Source organism: Cupressus sempervirens, chromosome 6 (assembly GCF_028749045.1).
Source record: "Cupressus sempervirens isolate cs-2001-9-10 chromosome 6, ASM2874904v1, whole genome shotgun sequence".
In the NCBI taxonomy this organism is placed as follows: Eukaryota; Viridiplantae; Streptophyta; class Pinopsida; order Cupressales; family Cupressaceae; genus Cupressus; species Cupressus sempervirens.
This window is the reverse complement of record NC_143123.1, coordinates 321,468,851-321,492,124: the sequence shown is the minus strand read 5'-3', so window position 1 is coordinate 321,492,124 and position 23,274 is coordinate 321,468,851. Positions and strand designations below refer to the sequence as shown.

The 23,274-nt window shown below is 35.7% G+C and overlaps 1 protein-coding gene across 1 annotated transcript in view; it reads left to right on the top strand.

Moving 5' to 3' along the window:
• Window positions 1–23,274, top strand: part of LOC149552477 (ARM repeat superfamily protein) — a 224,926-nt gene that overhangs the window by 188,905 nt on the left and 12,747 nt on the right. Inside the window, exons 18-19 of the mRNA XM_089788059.1 lie at window positions 169–393; window positions 522–999. Of these exons, the coding sequence (XP_089644185.1) occupies window positions 169–393; window positions 522–999 (703 nt within the window). The remainder of the gene's footprint in view (window positions 1–168; window positions 394–521; window positions 1,000–23,274) is intronic.

The window sequence follows — 23,274 nt, the reverse complement described above, 5'->3', positions numbered from 1 at the left end:
AACAGGCATGGCTTTCTCATATGAAGATAATGGCCTCAAAATGTTATATATTCTGATATTATATTTTGTTTGGTATGCCAAATATGGGCAATATAAAATTCCTTAGAGATTATTCGCAGCTGTGCCATTTCTTTTTGGTTAACATGTTGCAGTTTTTATCTGGAGCAGGAAGGCATGGTTTCTGAGATACTGCCTCCTCCTTCATGTTTAAATGAAGCATCGGTGCTACTATGTTCTGTTTTGAAGTATATTAATGAACCTGAATTGATAGCAAAACTCAAAGTTGAAGCTCTTTTACAAGTTTGGGCAAACTTGATAGCCGAATGGAGTGCATGGGAAGAGGAGGAGGATGTAGCTGTATTTGAAGCAATTGAAGAGGCTACTGCTTTTAATGTATGTAAATGCTCATGTTAAAGTCATTTGTTTCAATGTGTTATAGAGTCCTATCCTTTTTCACCGCATTAATATATCTAAACGCCATGTACCCTTCATGAAGTGACAACCTGTCGTGTTTACTGCAGGAAAAGTTCCAGCTAAAAAATTTCATAAAGTCAGATGTTCCTGCACCACCTGCTCCACCTGTTGCTCCACGTTCCATTGTTGAAGCCATTGCTACATTCATTAGCTCAGCAATAGAGCTAGCATATCCTGCTGCGACATGGCGTGCTTGTTTGGTTGTGCATTCACTGCTTCATATTCCAAAATTTTCATTTGAGAGTGATGGCATCAGGCAGACATTAGTAATGCGCTTTGTGCAGGCATCATATTCCCGTTTTCAGCAGCTTAAGAGTGGAACTGTGCCACTTGGGAAGCCGCTTGTACTAGTTATTGCAGCATGTTATCAATGTTTCCCAAGCTCTGTGGAGAAAATTTTGCTAGAGGAAAATGACATGCATGATCCTGGGAATGGATTTTTCAAATGGGCTGAAGCTTTGGTTTGTTTGGCAAATGGTTCTTCTGAGCCATGTTTGTTGTTGGAATCAGAGCTTAAATTAGGTGGTAAGTCTGGTTATTCCCCAGAAGCTGCATTTTCTTTCTTCATAATTTAAAACATACTAACAGTTTAAAGTAAAGGACATATTTTCATGACTTATGTTACAAATTGCAAATACACAATCTTATTTCATCATATACGAATCTATAGCGTCTGTGTTTTTCCTTGAGAGGAAGAGAGAGCAAGGGAAGGAGAAATAATTAGCATACAGATATATAATAGAAAGTGATCGATAGAATGAAATTGAATGCAGATGTATTTAATCTACTCATTCAGACACAAATGATGAGATTGATACATGGTTTCTCACCAGTCTCACAGTTCATCAGCATAACCATTAGTAATTACCATAGTCACTGGGAGATACATCTCCTCCCCTCTGAGATGTGTCTTTGAGAACTTGCTCAACTCCAAAGTCTTCAAAATTGAGCAGAGACTTAAACATAAGTCTCCTGAAGTCTCCCAATCTTCCCTCACAAAATTTGGAGTCTCCCCTGCTTCTCTATAGAAAGAGCACATTAAACATAAAATATTTAACTTTTGAGTCTTTTGTTAATTCCGTAACTTTCAATCATGCTGATCTGATAACAGATCGTTCTGATCTGATCTTGCATTATATTGATCTGAAGTCATTGTCTTATCCTCTTATGGATATCGGCGCCTATCTTGAAGTACTAGTTTAAGGTCTAACTAATCACCTTGGTTAGTTTAGAACTAAACTAATTATTGCATTGAAAGTCGCCGACTTTAAGGGATGAGTCAAAGCAGACTTTGGAAGGGACATGTCCTTTGTAAGGACATGCCCCTTGATCTCTATATTTAATAGGGGTATGGTTGAAGTTTAAGGACACACAAGAAACAAGAAGTCTGCTCTTTAATCAATTCTGCCCTAAGACGATGTGCAGAAGTGAAAAACATTTCCAGAATAATATCTCTTCATTCATTCAAGACTCTATATTGAAGATTATCTACAGCAAGCATATAGAAGGTACAATCTAAGTCTGATTCAAGTTCAAAATTTGCAGAAACTTTACATCTTTTACCGTCATTTAATGCCCTAACCAGAGACACATGCATTTGGAAGGTAGAGCAATTACAATTACTTATAGGGCGGGGGCATGCCGATTAGAAGGAACAGGCCCTTATCTCCACCCTGCTAAATATATTATTTTTTCCAATTTTAATATGTAATGATAAACCATAATTTAATATGATCATACGCTAATGCAATATTCAGAAATCAGATATGCAGTGTGAGTTTTGAACTATTTAACTCTATATGAAGTAATAATAAATGAGCAAATGACATCACCATTAGACAGTAGACTATATCATTTATCATCTTTTGATTCAATGGTTTTGAATGTTTAATGTTCATGTTGAAACTTCCATTTTTCTTGTTTTCTGATTTCATAGGTCTATGTGATTTTTTTGGAAATTATTAAACTATATATAAAAAATTGTTGTCTCCAGGTACTTCCATCTCCTATTTTTGAAAAAATGTTGTACCAGAGACCTCCAACTCCCTATTTCGAGGTGACTAAGGTAATTGCATAGTTACACTGCCCTGCGAGACGATGGGACGGGGGACATGTTTCCGAGATGGGGGACAGAGGGGCCTTGATTTGGGGACGGTGGTGGGGGGAGCAGGGGTGTATATACTATACATATGGTACTTAAAATGCTAGTAATGAAAAGATGTACTACAATTATACAATATAAGATATAATGATGTAAAAAACTTAAACAATGAACATTGCATTGAAGTTTTGAACTGGAACATCATGATTCATGATCAAATGACAAACAATGAACATTGAACATCAACAAATGAAAGTGTCAAATTATATAATTTTAAATTTATAATATATATCAATCTTCAGATATAGAAATGCAATGTGAATAAAAATAAAGAATAGAAGGCTTTTGAACAAAGGGGGAGGAATGGGCCCCACATCCCATTATAACAAAAATAGAACCAAAAAAAATATTAAAATAATGCCTTGATTTTTTTATTTTTTTAATGCCCCCATCTTGTTGCCGTAGGAGATGTCCCGACGTCCCTCGTGTCCCCCCAATACTTGTAGGGGACATAGAGATGTCTTGCCGTCTCTAGTGGAGTTGGCGCCGCCCAAGATGCCGAGACATTGTCCCCCCGTCTCGGGTGCGTCCCCATCTCGGGTGCGGCCTGATTTTGGTGGGGGGATGCGTCCTCGTGTTACATTGGGTAATTACAATTTGCAATCAATTTGTATTGAGATATTGTTTAAAGAAGCTTGCCTAGCTATTAGCAGTTTCTTGTATATACCTCGCATGTAGATGTTGTCTCATCATTGCGGCCATCCTTGTTATTAGTTCCTGCCATAGGCAGGAATACTAATGCATTCATGCAAGTTCTTTTAGTTTTATTAATCTGACCAATGAGATCAGAATATTTTACCACTTCTCTAATCTATTTTAATGTTTCTTTAAAAAAAACTATTTTCCAGATATACAAAATACTGTTTATTTCACATTTCATTGGCTGCGGTCAATTTAGGCAAGGAGAAAATTAGTTTTTCCAAAAACAAAGGAATAAAATAAAAGCCCTGATAGTTACGGACAAATAAATACCCCTAACATACATATTGGGTGCATATCTCTGGGGTGTATATTTGTATCACTTAAATTTTTGCATTTGTCCTTAGCCATTGAGAATTAATTGAGCATTAATGCTTATCTTTATCTCCACTATTTTTCCAACACTTCAATTCATACGTTTCCGTCTACAATGTTGGTGGGCATTTATCTGGGTTCTGTGCATTTGACATTAAATATTGTTCGTCCATATCCACCTCTCCCATTTGTCATCCAGGTCTCTGAAGCAGGTATTGACAAGAAAATTGAATTGTTAGACATTTACTTGTGCTTTTCTTTCTCTCTCCGTTTTGGTGCGTTCAACGGAAGTGGGTAAATTGTCCCAAGCATTGTATCAGCAAAAGCTTCTTCATGCAGGTAAAATTATTCAAAAAAAAGCTATTGGGTCATGTTCTTTTTGTTTTGAGTTTCAATTGTATGAATAGAAATAGCTCATTACTAGAGTGTCGTCAGTCCCTTGCGTCGCTCTGTGAAAAATGTGATAGTGAATTTATATGACTCTCTCTGCGAGTTTGATTCCAAGAAACAAGAACAACTGAACAATAAAAAATAAGATTGTTTTAAAAAGGCCTCAATTCATTATGAACCATGTAAGCTTAGAAAATTCACACCCCAATAGAAAAACCCACTGTACATAACACACGACATCTCTTCTGCTTTAGACGATCCTAACGAATTCGATTTTGTAGAGATCAAAATCTTTTTGAAAGACTTTTGTAGGATTTTTTATTTTTCTATACTTATCGTCGGAAAGGACTCAAAAGAACTGTATCTAGATTTTTTTTTATACAAGCATGAAATATTCCTGAAGTCCGCTCGCTTCTCAAAACAGGTGCGCCTCCATCCATCTCTTTTTGTTTTTTAATTTTATTTTGAAGTCAGTGATTGTTTTGAAAGCTCAGTTAAGAGAGAAAAATCTTTATAGTTGCATTGAAGACTGAATAATGAGAATTTGTTTTTTAATCCAAGATTCATTGGGCGTTTTAGATTTTTTGTGCCAACGATAGGAAGCGGTGAACGCTCGGCCACCGAGGAATACAGATGGCATAACAATGATGAAAGATTCTTTGCATTTTTGTTCATTTTCAAGGCATTTAACTTTCCTTTGCTGAATTTGGGGAAACTTACTTGTTACACTCTAGGTTGGACAGAAATTTTGGTATTGAAGGTTCTTTGCATTTTCGTTCGTTTTCAAGGCTTTCCACTTTCCTTTCTTGAATTTGGGAAAAAGTCATCTGGTTTGGTCCTGTACAACGCTACCAAAACGATTTCACTGGGTAAGTATGAAATTTCATAAACTTGCATTCATTGCACAAAAATAAGGTTATAATCACTCAGAATCCAAAGTTTAAAAGGGGCGGCCAAATATCCAATTTACCTGAAAATATTCTATGATCTACGAAAAGTTAAATTTGTGGATGTGTCAGGAGCATGGTGGAGGATTAGAAGCTGAGTAGAGAAAATATGAGGTCATATGTAAAAACCTACTTCAGTGTTGAATCCATTTGGGCCTTGATTTTCCTGGCAGTGTTATTATTATTTCTTCCTTTGGTTCTGCCGCCTCTTCCTTCGCCCTCCTCTTATATTGCTTCTTGTTCAACAAAGTATAGGTAGATACCACCATCTAATTTTAGTTTAGTGCTTAGCAAATGGCTTTTCTGTTTGAGAAAACCTCTTGTTAGAGATTTCGTGTGTTATGTACAATGGGTTTTTTCCTATTGGGGTTTGTGGCCATAACCAGAGAAGAGTATGTTTCAGGCGATTCAAATATTTTTTTGAGCTATAGATTTTAGTATTAATTCTTTTGCCCGTGATTAGATGTTGCTAGTTTTACCTTTTTCTTACAGCGCATCTATGTATATATATTTGTAGGTACACCTTTTAGTTAATGCGAGATTTTCTATTGACTTTTTCCAAGCTTACTAGTTGATTGTAGCAAAATGACTCTCTTTTAACTTTAGCCACCATATTTTGTTTTTAATATAGTGGATTGAGTAATACAAATGTCTTATTAAGATTGTCTCATATTATGGGTAATTAAAGAATCATTTTCATTTGGATATCATAAATTGAAGGTGCATATAAATACAAATATATTGTTCATATTAATTATGATAATAAAATAGATTTATATGAAAATCTAGTATAATTTTTTTCATTAACTATCCAAATACCTTTTTATTTTATAATTAATCAAGAATAATAATTATGCACCTCATTTACAAATAAATAATTACTATTGGCTGTTCTTTAGATGCCATTAAAAGAGATTGCAGTTTACCCACGATGTACATAATTATTTTTCGTTTAATTCCATAAATATAAGGAGCATCAAGGAAGCTTATATTTCTTAGAAACAAATGTTTACATTAAATTTAAATTGAATATTTATTTACTATTTTCTAAATAAATTAAAATTCACTATTGCAAATGAATATTTAAGTACATTTCTTGCTTTTTAAGTTTTACTATTTTCTAAATAAATTAAAATTCACTATTGCAAATGAATATTTAAGTACATTTCTTGCTTTTTAAGTTAACTGATTATTACCTAATGCCAACCCTTTCCTTCCTTGCCCCACAACAATACAACTATCACACATTGGCAGGAACTATGACGCTTCGCGTATCTTGTTTAAAAGAAATGAAATTGTAAAATTTCTGAAGGGATAGCTACATGGTGGACACTCTAAATGCTTATTGGTTCAACAAATGGGATGCTTGGCTTTTTGCTTAGACAACTTGATTTTTTTACTTAATTATCCATGCCCTCTATTTCTATGCATTTATTGAGGTTATTTTTTTTCTATTATAGAAGTGTTTCACCTTGTTTGGGGAATGAGGATGGTTTTTTGGAGTGAGAACAATTTCCAATGTTCCAGGGGAAGCAAATAAGAAACTATATTTAAGTTAATATTTAACACGTAAATAAAAGATGAAGGCAAAAAAATAATTTTAACAAACTAAAAGAAGGTGAAATTTAAAAAACTTACTTGATCCATGTCCAATATTGAATGACATTGCCATATTATGCTTAATAGTTAAGTTGTCGGTTTTGGTACAAAGATGCATACAGATTCAATTGTGCTAGTATAACATTTTTTTCCCTGGGTTTCGGTATGGCTATATAAATATATTAGATAGGGATAGCAAGGGATGAGTGGGTGTTCCTGGCAAGGGATTTTTTTAGGCCATTTTTAGGGGGATGATATAGGACAGCTATTACAAATATAAGGAAATTTCAAATATTCAAATAACGTTGATGAAGCATTCATTATAATATAGAACCTTAAAGCCTAACATTAAACTTGAGATTGGACATGAGAATTGACAAACAAATCAATATAATTTAAATGGTTTCACTGTTAATGTGCATATATATTATAAAAGAATTACAATAAAATCCTAAAGGTTGCGATTTCAACTACAAAATAAGAAAAACACAGAAGATATATAGCTATCTCCAATCAAAATGTGTATTTCGTAGGTCTGTATCAAAGTTGGGTTCTGAGTATGAGTCACTACCACTATGAGAAGCTACCTCAAGCAAAGGTACTGGTCAATATCTCCTTTCTCTCTTCATCAACTTGAACAACATCCTCAAGATCCCAATGTGAGGTTGCAGTTTGGCGAAGATCAAGAGAAAGTTGATCTTGTAGCGCTAAGACACTATGTATTGCCACCAACTTCTCCAATTGTATAGAGACAAAATTGTTCTTCTTCATTGATTAGATGAAGTTATATGTGTACCAATTCCTCTTTTTAGAGGAGGCATTAACAACTTGTGAAGAAGGGTCTCAAATCTGGTGCATATGTGTCGTGCCACATCTACCATCCAATAGGAGCAGTGTGAGCTAATGCAGCTCTATCTATACTCACCATAGGTTGTTGAAGGTTGGATCATGGAGATTGACTGATGCAAGCCATTGTGTGTGAAGTAATGAAGACTCCCTATAGGCTAAGTTGTTGGTTTGGGTGTGGATATGGATGCGGATGCGAATGCGAGAATTGGGTACATGGATGTCTCAAATGTTTTTTTAGGGGATGTAGTTGCGTTTGGATGCGATTATATATATACATATTTAAAAAATATATATCATATATATGCAAAGAAATGCAAGTAACATACAACATTAAATCATTTGATAGTATGATACTTCACCAATGCCATTGATTAAGATATCTGATAGTTCGCAAATAATCAAATTGAAATTCAAATAACTAAAAATTGAATATTCAATAGGCCATATCATATATGTTGATGTTCACAATTCCAATGCAAATCATAAACTAATTGTAATTACGAAATCAAAATATAGTTCATGATACAATGTTCATCAATCCAAATCAGAATCATATGGATTTGCAAAAAAATCCTTATGATGTCCCACCCCTTCAACTGTTGCAAGTTCAAGATCGTTTGAACCGAAAATGGTTCCACTTGTGCTAGATGCACCATGTGTCATGATGTTATCAACAACATCATCTATGATTGTAATAAGATCTTGAATCATTGCATCCAAATCAAACATTCGAGTTCTACATACCAAAGCTTGATTGCCGCTTCCTTTTAGTGATCCTCCTTGTGTGACAAAAGACGCAAGTGGGTATAAATGTAAACAAAGTCTAATTTTTTTGAGCCTAGTTGGTTGTGCTTCACTAAATGGATAAAGGACTATGTACTCCAATTTCGTTCAACAATAGAAGAACTTGCAACTTGGACAATGTTCACAAAATCAAAGTAAAACGTAAAAATGAAAAGCAATTAAGAATCGTAGAATACAAGTGCTAAACAAAGAACAAAAAAAATTTGTGAGAGGATCTTGATTTCGAGAGGTTGTAAATGCTTTTAAATGGTTGACCATAAAGGTACCACCATGTGATAGCTCCCATGTTACTTTGGTTTTGTAATGTCCCCTTTTTTGAGTTGTGGTAGGTTTGATGGATTTAGTCTATCATTGGGTCTTTGTAGATTGATACTAGTGGTTAAAGGACCTTGTTGTAGAGTTATTTGGTTCTCCAATGGCCAATGGTGAGTTTTGGTCATTTTGAGGAATTTACTATTTATAGTAAGTCAATACTTGGTTCTGATGAGCTTGGATGAGTTAGAGGAGTTGAGTGATGCTCTCAATTTTTATTTCTGGGTTCTAGCTTGGTATCGAAGAATCTTAGAGGGAGCATCTATTTTTAGTAAGTCACTTTGTCAAGTTTATTCATCGTCTTTCTTCATTAGGTTCACACGTGTTGTTAGACTTCGATTTTGATGCTTCTTTAGTTATTTTTGCAAGATGGGTTTTAATTATTATTTAATTGAATATGTTAAGGTTGCTATTGTATATTGGTCATCTTAGAGTCATAGCTCGTTAGAATTGGGTTGTAAAGGTTTAAATATTGGGCACATGAAACAATGACCTTGAGTGTCAGAACATCATGATATTGATGAAAATGTCACATATTATACAAATATGTGCATAAATATAAAGCAAAGGGGATTTAAGTGAAAAGTGTATTCATGAAGCTCTTGGGCATTTGGTGTGTGGATGAAGCCACACTTTCATTTAATGCTATAAAAGGACTTTCTTATAATGATTGATCATGCGCTTGCCTATTGATTTTATTACTTTATGATTTTGTTGAAGATTTTCAACAAGGGTTTTGTGAGGACTGATTCCTTTCTTTTGCACTTTGAATCATTGAAATATTGTGGTGAATTGTGTTTTGAATATCTGAGTATTAATTCCGATTACTCTGGTTACAATATTGGTGTTGTATACCAAAATTGTCCATTATTTGCTGCAAGTCGACTAAGGTTTCTTGGCGTCTTGTTGTCTTGCATTTTGTCATCACAAAATGAAGGCAACACTACGAAACTTTTCCAATTAAGTTTCACATTTCTCTAAGGTAATTCATTATTTGATTGGCAAAAATTGATCAAATGATTGTCATCAATCCATAGAATGAAATGTTTTACAGAAGGTTCTCATCAAGTTTTTTTTCATTTTTTCAGTTTGTTAGCCTATACTTGATTTTGAGACCTTCAAAGTCCCTTTTGTGTTTGTAAGTGTTCGTTTAGATTGTTTTAGTGTTTTTGTTTCCTTCAATCTCTTGCTTTCGATCATACCTTCGATTTGAGATAGCTTGGGGCTTAAATAGAGTTGTAAGTCAAAAGAGATTAAGGATTAGGTGCCCAAAAAGTGGCTTCTCCAATCTCAATTGCATATTCAAAATATTGACCTTATATTTTAATGTTGAGTTGCACTTTTTGAAAATTACTATGTTACCCTAGGTTTTCGGGACGGGGGGACATGGGGACGAGGAAACGGGTTTTCGGGACTTTTTTTTCTCAGAGCAGGGGACAACAGGGGACGACAGTGGGAACAACTATATAAAAAGTAGGGAAAATTTAAAATATACAGAGAAATTTTAAATATTCATATAAAAACATGGATAACGAATGCTTATATAAATAATAGAACCTTAACATATAACGTTTGTGTTAAATAATTTAACCGTAGAGTTCACATGAGAGTGGAAATCAAACAAATTATCAAAACTGAAACATTAATTTTATGTGACAGCCAAGGGAAAGGTTTTTGGAAGTTTTCGAGTTTCTGGGAGGGGGGGATGTGGGGACGAGGTCAATTTTTGCCAGAAATGCGTCCCCGAGTAACATAGGAAAACTACCTTTAGTGAGAATCTTGCATTAGTTAGTAGTAGTGGGAATATGGGTAGTATAGGGTCTGATCTTCAAGATAGTAGTCCCTTTAGTGAGAATGTTGATGCTATAGATAGTGCAAGTGCAAAAGATGCAGTTGTTACCACTATTAGTTTATACTCTCTTAATGAGGGTGTTGTTTTTGAAGATTGCGTAGAGCATATGAGCACATCAAGTTCATATTTTTATGACAGTTGTCATAGTGTTGAGTCAGTCCAAGAGACATCACTCTTCTCAAGTAGGACAGATGAGGGCATGGGGCTACCTGACTATGGCATTCATGATTTGAGTGTTATTGAGGACTCAAGTGATATAGACTTATGCCCTAGTGTTGTGGGTTCACTTGATGACATTGAGTCATGTATGCAACATCAAACAATAGCAAAGGGTTCTCATTTCGATGGTTTTGATAATAGTGATGTGGGGACCTCTAATGTTTCACGTGTTGATTATCCATGTTGCAGTGAGTTTGGTTTATCATATCAGATTTTGGGTGATAAATCAGAGTATTTATTGGATGGTGATAGGTCCCAGGGTCATGATTTACAGGGACTTACTAATGAGGGGTAAGCAAAGACGTGCAAGGAGTTTGATACAACAATGGCTTCCACTTCTTCAGAGGAGGTATTGTTAGAGGAACCTAGTAGCAACACCTCAGTTGTTGATGTGTGTGAGGATGATAGCACACATAATGTTATGTGTTATGAGGTGAGTGATGCGTATGTAGTTTCCTATCACATTGTCGAGTTTGGGTTAGAGAACATGTGCTGGAGTCGGTGGTTATAACTATAAGTTCCTTATCATTTGATTGGGCAGCTGAAAGCTAGCGATAACATGATTGCCACAACTTTAGAGCACTTTGATGTTGCTCAATAGATGTTGGCTATCTATGGTTGGAGCCCTCCTGTGACAGAGGAGCACCATGATGGTGGTCTTTCCTTTGTGGAGTTTTATGCTCTTTGAGAGGCTATCAAGATTATGAGACATAATTATTTATAGTTGTTAGCAGATCGAGATTTCTTGCTTGAGAGAGACCGAGTATGTTATGATGCCTTGAGGGGAAAGGAGGAGGTTGACGAGCTAACCCATAAGCTTGAGGTGATTGTGGACTTTTTGTAGTGTACTTAGTTGGTCCTTTATGACTTAGTCACATTTGGATAAGGTAACCATGGAGTTGGAGCGTGTGCAGTCTACATCAGCCCTAGATCCAATTCAGCTACATGCAGCAGTGGTTAGTGGTGAGTTGACTAACACAAATAGGGATGATGGATGTGATGAGGATGCAGATAAATTGATCCTTGAGATGAGTGCAATAGCTACAAGTGAGATGAGTGCATTAGTGGAAGATTGTAGATGACTTCTTGTTGTATCAGGATCTCCAAAGGTTAGTCCATTGATAGGTGATCTAGGGTAGATTTTTGATAGTCATTGTGATGTAGAGGAGGATTCTGTTGTGAGTTGTGTGATAATTCGCCACACCACTCCCTCGTCTTCACTAGACACATGTCAAGTATCGCTTGGTTAGGAGGTTGATTCTCATCTTGGGATGTTTCCCTCCAGAAACAATCCTATAACTTCGTCTCATACAACTGATAGCAATAGACAGTTGATAGTGTCGTAGTTTTAGAGAGATCAAGTATGGATTGCGGAGGGGCAGGTTGATGCTTCTACATATAATTTCTACTATACAAGGTCATTTATGGAGTATTTGCTTGAGAGTTTAAAATTGCAAGAGGGACAATACAGAGCTTTTGAGGGTACTCCCATCTAGGGTTCTCGTGGTGGGAAAAATTGTAGAGATTTTGGCCACCATGCTTTCCCACGAGAACTTTGTGGTTGGGTTTGTTGAGAGGGTTGTGTAGGATCCTATTCGACCAGTTGTTCAAAGTCAGCGATTGGAGCCATTCCTTGATTCCTGTTTTGGTATTAATGAGCCTTTGACAACGACTGTAGCATTTTACCACAAATACATAGCGAAGAGTGCTTATCATTTTTCTTTTGACCCACAGGTAGAGGATTTGGTTTCATGCAAATGTGGATTGGCACCAATTTCATACCATCCTTTATGGGATGGGTTAGCACCATCTTTTGTAGATGGGATCAACAATTGCAAGGTAGTTCACTTGCAATATCGACACATCCAAGACAACTCAGTAGAGGATGGAGATGATGGTTGTGTCACAGGCACCTATGGTTGCTACTAACTCTGTCATTTAGCTGGATGCAAGTGTCAATTATATTGGGACTTAGGTGTTGATAGAGTTGGTGCTTCAGTTGGGTTGACTTTTGATGAGTTGCCTACTCCATCAGTGCCTATAGTTAGTTTTTAGATGATTCTATTATTGGTGTCAATTGTTTGGGTATTGATGCTACGAGAGTCGATTGTGCATAGTAGGGATATTTCACACTTTTGTCCTTGGGATCTAGGTGGATTGTGATGTTTGCTTTTGCATCGGGGTTACTTCGGGACAAACAATCTCAGGGAGGGCGAATTGTAATGCCCCCAATTTTTTAGTTGAAACATATTTGATGGATTCAGTCTACCATTGGGTCCTTCTAGGCTAATACTGGTGTTTAGAGGACCTTGTTGTGGAGTTATTAGGTTCCCCAATGGCTAATTGTGAGTTTTGGCTCCGTTTTGAGGGACTCACTATTTATAGCAAGTCAACAGTTGGTTTCAATGAGCTCAAATGAGTTAGAGGAGTTGAGTGGTGCTCTCAGTTTTTTGCTTCTAGTTTGGGCTCCAAGAAGCTTGGAGGGAGCATCTATTTTTAGTAACTCACCTTGTCAAGTTTATTCATCGTCTTTCTTCATTAGGATCAATCATGTGTTGTTAGGTTTTGATTTTGATTCTTCTTCAGTCATTTTTGCAAGACAGGTGAATTATAATTATCAAGGTTTCATGGGGATGGGGTTACTTGGGTACTTAGGGTATCGGTACTGATAATGCACAACTATTTTTCAAAACAAGGGATGGGGGTACTTGGATACGTCAAATATTTTTTTAGATATAATTTTATACTTATAGAAAATCTGAAAATCTGAGTCATGACAATGGTTTTTCAAAACAAGAATAGTGATAAAGTTTGTAGATGTAATGTATTGCTTTCAGTTTCAGATTTTCAATATGTTTGTGATAATATTATATGATAAATGTTTAGAATCATAACAGAGAAGGCAAACTTAAAACACGAACAAGAAGATCGTAAATCATTTAATAATGACGTTGCAAATGATAAACTTTTGACTTGAACAGCGATAAGGTTTACTGCTAATTAATATTTTATCAATTTTTCAAACTGATCATGTATTGAATTAAGCTTGATAAGCAAGAAGCTGATATGCAAACAAATAACTGAAACAAAAACTAGGAAATCTTAATCAAGATCCTTAGCTATGATGCTTTCTACTAAGTACCTAGTACTTGGGTACGTGAGTGCGTGTCCCATGGGTATGGGTACACGTACCCATACAACCTAGGTAATTACTATTTAATTAACTGCGGTAAGGTTGTTTTTTTTTGCTAGTATTGTATATTGGCCACCTTAGCTCGTTGGAACCGGGTTGGGCATAGGAAACAATGACCTTTAGGGATTTATTTGAAAGGTGTTTTCATGAAACTTTTGGGCATTTGGTGTGTGTATGAAGCCAGACTTTATTTAATGCTAAAAAAAGGACTTCCTTATGAAGGTTGATCATGCTCTTGCCTATTGATTTATTATTTTGTGATTTTGCAGAAGGTTTTCATGAAGGGTTTCGTGAGGACTGATTCCTCTCTGTGTGCACTTTGAATCACTAAATGATTGTGGTGAATTGTGCTTTGGATATCTAAGAATTAATTTTAATTATCTTGATTACAATTTTGGTGGTGTTGTATACTGAAATTGTCTATTATTTGCTGCAAGTTGACTGGGGCTTTTTGGTGTCTCATTTGCTTTCAAAGTCTATTGCATTATGTGGTTTTTGGATGACAATTGGCTGTTGTATTTGGGCACCTATTGGCCTGCACTTATATCTATCATGGGTGGCTAGAGTTTGGTTGTAGTTTGAGGCATTTGTTGCAACTATTGAATGTCATTTTTGGGAGTCCATTAAGACTGTGATTTCTTGTTTTTCGGTGTAACAAGGGAAGCATTCCTTTTCTGCTGGCAATGTTGTCATTAGTTGGGAGTGATAGGAGTTGGCGTGAGCATTCTAGCGTGCTGCAAAAATTATTTTGAATGCCAACACTGATCCAGGTTTTATAGCTTATTTATTTTCTTGAGTATTGTATGTAATAATTGTCTCTATTGAAATTGCAATTGGAATTCTAGTTTGTCAAATCATATCAGTTGTTACATTTCATGATATTTGTTTCAACATTTATTTATATACATTTGAAAATAAAAAAATCATCATATATTCCAAAAAACAAAAGAAATTGCAAAAACCAAAAAACAAAAGAAACACATTCTCCAATATTGCTTAGTGTGAGCAAGTAGGGCTCCTTATAGGTCCTTTATTGCAATTGGACTAAGTTTTGCTCCCAAAGCGAATAAGCCAAATTCTGTCCCAACTTTTTTGTGCATGTCATCATCTTGAAAGAGTCTTGCAAAATCTTTGTAGCCTACACTAGCAACTTCTCCATCCGCATATGGTGCTACACTATTAGGCACAACAAGTACTTCCTTGCTACAGTGCCTTGGAGATAAGGCATATACAAGTACGTGCAATGAGGTAGTCATCTTTTTCTAACGATGATGAATGATTGTTATCAACTGATTGCACAAGGCTTCACATTGTGTGGGGTCATTTTCATTTGTTTGTATGGGAAGTTTTACCTTCTCTACCATTGTGTCCATGCCATCATAGACATCGCCCAAAGAAGGTTGATCTGTATGAGAAAAGTATAGCATACTCATCATAGGGTTTGTGGAATCTAATATATTGCCACCGACTGACATCCAAGATCAATGCCTTGACATTTTGGGCTTTCTCTAAATTTGAAGCCTTCCATATACCCCGTTAGCTAGAAATAACCATTTGGCTTAGTGCCCCTTCCACCTTGACAAGTCATCTCATAACAATAGTATGAGATGCATATCATAATTCAGCCACCTAAGCAAGTTAATAACAATATGTCAATAAATATTAAGCAAAGTTATATGCAATTTGATAATTGAATATGATATAATGATAAAATATATTCAAACTAGATAAAAAAATTAAACTTAGTAATATAATTTACCTTCAACAACTCTAATTTGGAGAATGATTTGAATATCGATTGTGACATGTGATTTTTTCTCACAAACATTTGTATCTCCTACCTTGTCTTGGTAAATTTGCTTCACCCACTATTTGAGTACCTGTTTGTTGCACGATGAAGTTTAGGGAGTGTACAGTGCACAGTGTCCAAAAAATATGGTCATACCAACCCTCAACCAAAGCACCTGCACTCATACAATTGTTGGCATTGTCTGTAATCACTTAGGCCATATTCTCACTACCCACTGTCTCTATCGTCTCAATGAGAATTTTGGAAATGAACTATGAATCTTTCACTTCCCCTTCACATTCAAATGCCTTAGAAAACATTGACCCTTTCGGTGACACTGCAATCACAGTAATCAATGGCTGTTATTTTGTATCTTTGCACCCATCAGAAACAATATAAATACTTGAAGTTTTCCAAGAATTTCTAATTGGTTGAAAAGCTCTTTTAACACAAGCCTTCTCTTTTTTTTGGGGGAGGGGGGAGGTGGGGGGGGTGGGGGGGGGTTGGTCACAAGTATTCTCTTTTTGCTATAGAGTGGTACACAAATTTTCATACCTAGGACTTGTGTAATCAGCCGATGCTTTATTGATGGCTGCCACCATTTCCTTCCTATATGGTGATCTCACCAAGTTGAAAGGAAGACCATTGGCATAGAGGCAACATGCAATGGCTTGATCGACTAGCTCACTTGCCTCTAGTTTAAATGTGGTGTCCAGTGGGCGTCTTTTGTGGGTGGTAGTTTCTACTTCTTCCTCTTCCTTTCTTGGTATAGGTGCTTGCGAGAACGGATGTTTGGAGGATACAATTTGTTTAGTGGGTAATTGTATTGTTCCTTTCGAATGGAGGTTGATGAAATCTTTTTTATTGATCTTATAACCAAATTATTAGCAGCTTCTTGTTCTTTTACATATGACATCCCCTTCCTATATGTACCTTTGCACATTGTGAATCCTTTACTAGCAAGGCCTTTAAAATGAAGTTTGACTTGGGATTATGAGCTATTGAATGGTTTACCTTTTTTTTTTGACAATAATTATTAATTACACTTCCAAAGATATGAGCCACCTCCTACAACTTGTGATACTCTTGTAGTATGTCTCCAAAAAGGAGATCCTACATCATTTTTGAAACTATCAATTGCTTGCCCTCCAATTGAACTTTAGCTACCTATGACAACCATTCTTGCAAAACACAATATAATATTACGCTATAATAAAAAATCAAATAAATTTTAATTAGCAAAAATCCATGAACATCAAGCATACATGTGCAAAAAAATGACACAAAAATACTAAGATAGATAGCTAAACTTGTTTATTTTTGCTAAAAAATGAAAAAAAGAAGAAGAAGAAGAATTTCTTACCAAACTTAAAAATACATCAAAATTTCAAAAAATAATCATTAAAAGACTCAAGAATGGGATCAAATGCTAACCTTAGATGCTTAAAACTCCTTTGTGGATGCTATCTCTCAACCCATGAATTGAGACCAAATGAGAAGAGAGTCTAGTTGGAAACAAAATGAGATGCAAAATGATGGAATGACCTCTCTTAGGGCCGTTTTAGGGTTTAGGAAAAAGAAAATGTAAAGAGCACATGTTTTAAATGCGCTTCTAAGTGAATTTGCAGAAAAGTGTCTTTTTAGATGCGGGATGCCCAGGGGTGTCCAAAAGTCATGTGGATACCTCCCAAAAGTGCATCTTGAGGTCCCAGATTCCTATGGATGTGCATCCATAGGCATCTGGCAGCACACGATGTGCTTCTAGGAGGCATCCACAAGGCTTCTGTGCCCACTTCTGCCTCTCCCAGAATTAGCTTATGCTTCTAGCACCAGATAGGATGCATCGGTATCCTAACTTATAGTTATATGTGATGTTCTTAGTTAAATTTGAGTCAACCTTTTTTATGTGCCATTATCTTAGCTGAGTATATACATTATTGAATAAATAAATACAATTATCAAATTAAATAATCAGGTTTCATTTTAGTAGATTAGTGTTTAATAATTTTCTCAAGCTGGCCTTATAGACCAAATGGTCTTGCTTTGTTTGTAATGGTTTTCTATTAATGTAGATATCCTTTTTAAGTTGACATAGGAAGGAATCGGTATGTGTAGGATCTATTGTGTGTAGCTCTGCATCACTATTTAGGAGTCCAAACATACGTCTCTACATTTCTAAGATAAAAGCCTTAACAAGCAACTCTGGGTAGGTTGTCACCCCCACTTAGACCATTGTTATTTGTGTTATATCTACACACCACTCTGGTTTGACCGCTATTTAACGTGTTAGAGAATTATTAGGCAAATGAAAGAGATTGCAATTGGGGGTTATGGGGAGTGCCTTATCAGCGTTTATTTCGGGCCAACTTTGATGTGTATCTGTTGAGGTATGCCATTATCAACAAAACCATTCGATAAGGAACAATACAAGGGATGTATTTAGGTGGCTTTACCTAGTGAAACAAATTAGAGGGTTTTGGAATTGGTGCTATAAGAATTTATTTTGAGGACATTGTTGTATTTCATTTGTAAGGATTGTTATGACATTTTTGGGCATTGATTGGTTAGTTTGAATTGAAATCGATGTTATATTGGTTTGTATAAAGAGTATTTCTAAACAATAAGATTTATTCACTATAGGCATGTGTAAGTGAATAAAGGAAGATGATTACTTTCTATGATCATTGCATTATGAGCATGAAGTTTCTATGATCATTGCATTATGAGCATGAAGTTTTCTAAGTCTATTTACTACTCTTAAAATTAGATTAGAGATTATAAGTTGTTTATTGAAGATTGGGTCATTGGGAGATTTGCATTATTTTCTACACAAATTTATTTCGCTGTACATTCTTTAAAGGGCCTTTATGAGTCCTTCTTTCACATATTTTCACAAGATGGACTCACCCTTCCAAGGTTGGCTACATACCATTTGGGATTTAGACCGTAGACTGCCATATGAAGTGAGGTGTACATAGTGTTCAACCACCAAATCATTATGGGCTCGAGATGCTCTTCATAAAATGTCAAAGTGGGATCCCTACTATAAATGGCTTGCTTCATTTGCCCAAGGATGATTTCAAAGGTCCCATAACTCTCTCCAAGATTAGAAGACTTTGTATCAATATAGATTATGACTTGGAAATAGTCTTGATAAAGGAGAGAACATATCTACAAATGCAAAAAATTTACAAAAATATAACTTTACGAAAGATCAAGAACTTAAATCTCAAACAATAGAGCGAATATTGTCTTAATGAATGAGAAAGGTCTACAAGTTAGGTGAAGAGCACCATTTACTACCCATGTTCCAATTAATGTTCACTCCTTGCTTGTTCAAGTCCCCAAATACTAACTTTAAAGAAACCAAGAAAGTGATAAAAAAAATCCCATTAATAGATATATCATGTACCATTAACAACCCATTTGTACCCCTAGTAGTTAGATCTTTTGAGCGACTAGAGGATATTTGTGCACAAGTCTTTACAATTTATCAATGATTACTGGGACATTTGTGCATAAGCATTGACATTTTTTTGACACAGTTGTAGTGCACAATTATTGGGGCATCTTTTATTAGGTATTAGACTACACTTTGAACTGACCAATTTTTTACCCTTGAGTGCATAACACATCCCACAACATCGGTTGTTACTACCTAGAGTCAAAAAAAGATATTAGTAAGGTTGTATACTTATATGACCTAAAAATGTCATGAAAGTTCGATTTACGGTTTAGGATTTGTGAGTGTGAAGTTAGCTATAATGGCTACAAGTATGCCTCCCCTAGAAACATCAATAAATAAATATTTCTATTTTAATAAAATGATCAATTTATCGAAATCATAGATCTTTTGTTTCACACTTCTTTCAGGTATGCATGTTTGATCATCTACCCTTCTTCAAATCAACAACCTTTAATTGTAAAGCCTCTTGTACCTCAACTTCATCTCTAACAAAATGAAGTAGTTGGCCTATCTAAAAATCCATTAGCATGAAGAATTGCTTCTTTGAAAAAGTCTTGAGGAAATTAAATAAAGTGTGATTGTTTCAAATGAACATTTGGTATATCTCTACACTTTTAACACCATTGTCTTCATTCTCTTTGCCTTCTCAATGCCCTTCAATACATCGGAATGCATGAACATAACATGGGGTCTAGATAATGTGTGTGTAAGCATCTTCCACCATCAATTTAGCTAACTTACATGCATGAGTTGAATTGGTCATCACTTTTACAACTTTAGAGGCTCCAACCTTTTCTATGCTATCCTTCAAATCTGAAATTGGAAGTTTGTATGCTTTCATTTCCCTGAACATTCAATATCTCCAAGAAAACAAGAGGCGGCTAAACATGTGCCAATGATATTTGTAAGTGGTCAATGTTTGATATACATCCACCCATCCATGATGATGGAGAAGCCATCCTTTGTCCAAGTTTGCCTCATTTCTTTCATTAACACATTCACTTGAGAATGTTCTTTATCAAGGAGGGTGTTGTGTAGTTTATGTTCTCTAAGTGGAACAAATGAGGGACAAACAATTGTCACATATTTGATTGTTTGTTTGAAATTGGAAGAATGTGCCACATGAAATGGAATGGTATGGTGTGAGCATTAAGAAACTTAGTCATAAAGACTTGTTCACCTTTTTGATAATAAATTAAACAATGTTGCAACACCAACAGTTCTTTTTTCCCCTTGGTAGAATAGAAACCTCCCTTGATTGAACTCCAACATCCACGTTCTTGTAGACAACGACAAACTAAGATGCATACTTGACAATGGAATTCATTTCTTTTTTGCCTACCCCTCCATGTACAACCGAGTTACCCAACTTCCCAGTTATAGCTTCACAACCTTTTACCTCTTGTTCACATTTTCACAAAAGATGAGAATAAGCACTAGTATAGCTGCCCCAATAGTCTTTTCATGTTGCAAACTGTAAGAAAGGATTTTTGGTGTTAAATGGGCCTTGACATGGGTTTTTAGTTCAAAAGGGCATTCAAATGTGTCAATTGAACTTGTTGATTCTAGTACACTTCCACTTCTAGAAGATCCCCTAGTGGCAGCCACAATTCGATGACCTTTAGTTTTTTAATCATTTGAACTTCAGTCTCATTACTCCCACTATTGCAGTAGTCCAAAAAAAGGCCTCCCTATGCATATGGGGATTTAAAAAGCACTAAGAAAGTGCAAAGGAATTTGAAAAAAAAGGAGTAGGATATAGTACATTTATCTCATGTGATGTGATTTAATGCCATGTTACTTTGAGTTTAGAGTGATAATGTTAGATATGAGGGCAGGTTACAAGAAGTGTTCATTGTTTTGTAGCACTGTAGAATTTTTTAATTAGTCTGTATTGAGGTGTGGGAAAATCAATTAAATTACTTCCGTGGACATTGTTGCTTCCATATTGTGTGTTTTGTGATTTGTGGCCTGCTAGTTGACCTCTGTTTCATTAAATCCTTAGATCAAAGCGGCATAAGAGGCCCTTGCATCAGAAACCATAAGGTCTTGTCCCAGCCACAAAAGATCACAAACCCATGGTACTTGAGAATTGCCCACACTCAATTTTTATTTTCTTTTTTATATTCAAATTTCATCATCTCTTTGCTACTAGATATGTCCTCATGATTAGTCCTTGGGAAAGTGACAAAGAACTAAAATTTGGATGCCAGATGAGAGTTGCACTGGATGAGCACTGTCTGCCGTTGCCCTAAGCCTTGCAATAACTCAGTTCTGTTATTCTGATTATCCTGCTGAGGCAAACATGCATGGCTATGCAGCTGAACAACATTCACACTTGAACTAAAAGGAAAAGAATAAATAGCATGGTTACGGGGAGAACCTGTCTCCCCCCTAAAAGTCGCGTCTCGGAGACCGAGATGTGTCTCAGAGACTTTTCGCATCTCCGGAGACCTCAAAAAAGGTTGGAGACTTCATGACGAAGTTTCTTGAAGTCTCCCAGTCACCCAATCGAAATAGTGAAGTCTCCCCAAAGTCTCCTTATAAAATATAAATGTAAAATATAATATTAAATAATTTTAAATAAAAATGTTATCAAACCATCAGCTGGAAATAGAGAAGCAAATGGAGCAGACAAATCTAAGCAAACGAAAATGGAGCAGATGAATGACAGGAGGCTGGAGCGGAAGGCGGGAGGCTGGAGCAGACTAATACAATTTGACATGAGCTTCACACGACCCTCCAACGATGCCGTAATATTCGGACACAATCTCTTTGCCAATGATTGTTTGCCCTAACCGAGCTTCAGATACGCAGATGAAGGGCATTCTTTTAGAATTTTTTTGCCCAAAATCCACAAATGGCTTTGTACGAATTTTATGATGAACTTGACGAATTTTTTTCAATTTTTATAGGTTTGCTGAATTTTGAATCTGAAGCTGAAAATGTGGTGAACCCTCTAACTAAGATCACCAGTTTGGGAATGCGTTCACCAATGCTATTTTTATATTTATAACTGCCATTCTCTTCTTCCAAAGTAGCATAGTTTCCCTTAACACTCAGTTCAGATGTGAGGCATCCAATCCATTTCCAAGAACTATCTTTGTGTGTCCCTACACTCCAATGTCTCCTGAAATGGTCAAGCTTACACTTGGAGGAGCTTTTGTGTTTTGTTGAGTACTTCTGGTTCCACATCATTATTATTTCTCAAAAGTATCATCTGCTAATACATTTTGAGTCTGGTTGTCCAATAATTTTTTTCTTATTACCAAGTACCTAAGCCTGATCATCAGTAAATGTGTCTTGTTGTCCACACAATTGAATGTTCACGCCTTCGATTCAATATTCCTTCCATGCTTTTGACCATCCACTCTCATATAATTTCTTAATGACCTCTGACTAGGCATGGATCCAATAAGATACACTTGTCTATCTTGGCCTATCTGAAGCTATGCTTTCTGATTTGTCAAATGTATTTGACAGTGTGCAAGGTCTTCTGATCATTTCTTCTTTCTCTTCTTCAATTACAAATTTTTGAAAAATCTTTTCTTCACATCTTCAGGGACCTGGATTTGCAGGAATATGGAAACAGATAAAATAATTTATCTCAAAGTCTGTACAATACCCTCTCTCCTGCTCCATCAAGATTTTTCTTTATTAATAAGAATCAAAGTGCTTATATGAATGCAACCTATAATAAAATTTTGACATCAGAATTAGCAATTAACTTTCAGAATCTATGCTGATTGTGACAAATTCCAACCCTTGTGATGGGGCCTAATTTTTGTGCTTCCAATTGTACACATTTTCATTATGGACCAGTACATATATTTTATCTAGTCTGCGATTTGTTACATGAAAGGGTGGGCTACCAATGACAATATGAAGACATGCTGACCTCTTGGTCACAATTGTTGAGTTTGTCTTATTCAGGAAGGCTATGGAGAAAATTAAGCTTAAACAGGGCTTGAGAACAGCAATGAGCATATCCACTGAAGGAAATGGTTGCTTGCAAGATAGTCAATTATACAAATTTTACAATGAAAACCCAGAGGCATATACCATATCTCTGTCTTACTGATTACAGGATTGTGTAATTAAGCCTTATTGTTTACTATATAGTTCAGTAAATAAGAAGAGGTGTAGAACAGTAGTGACTTAAGTATTTAAGTGAAGAACCACTGTGGAGGGACAGAATTTGGATC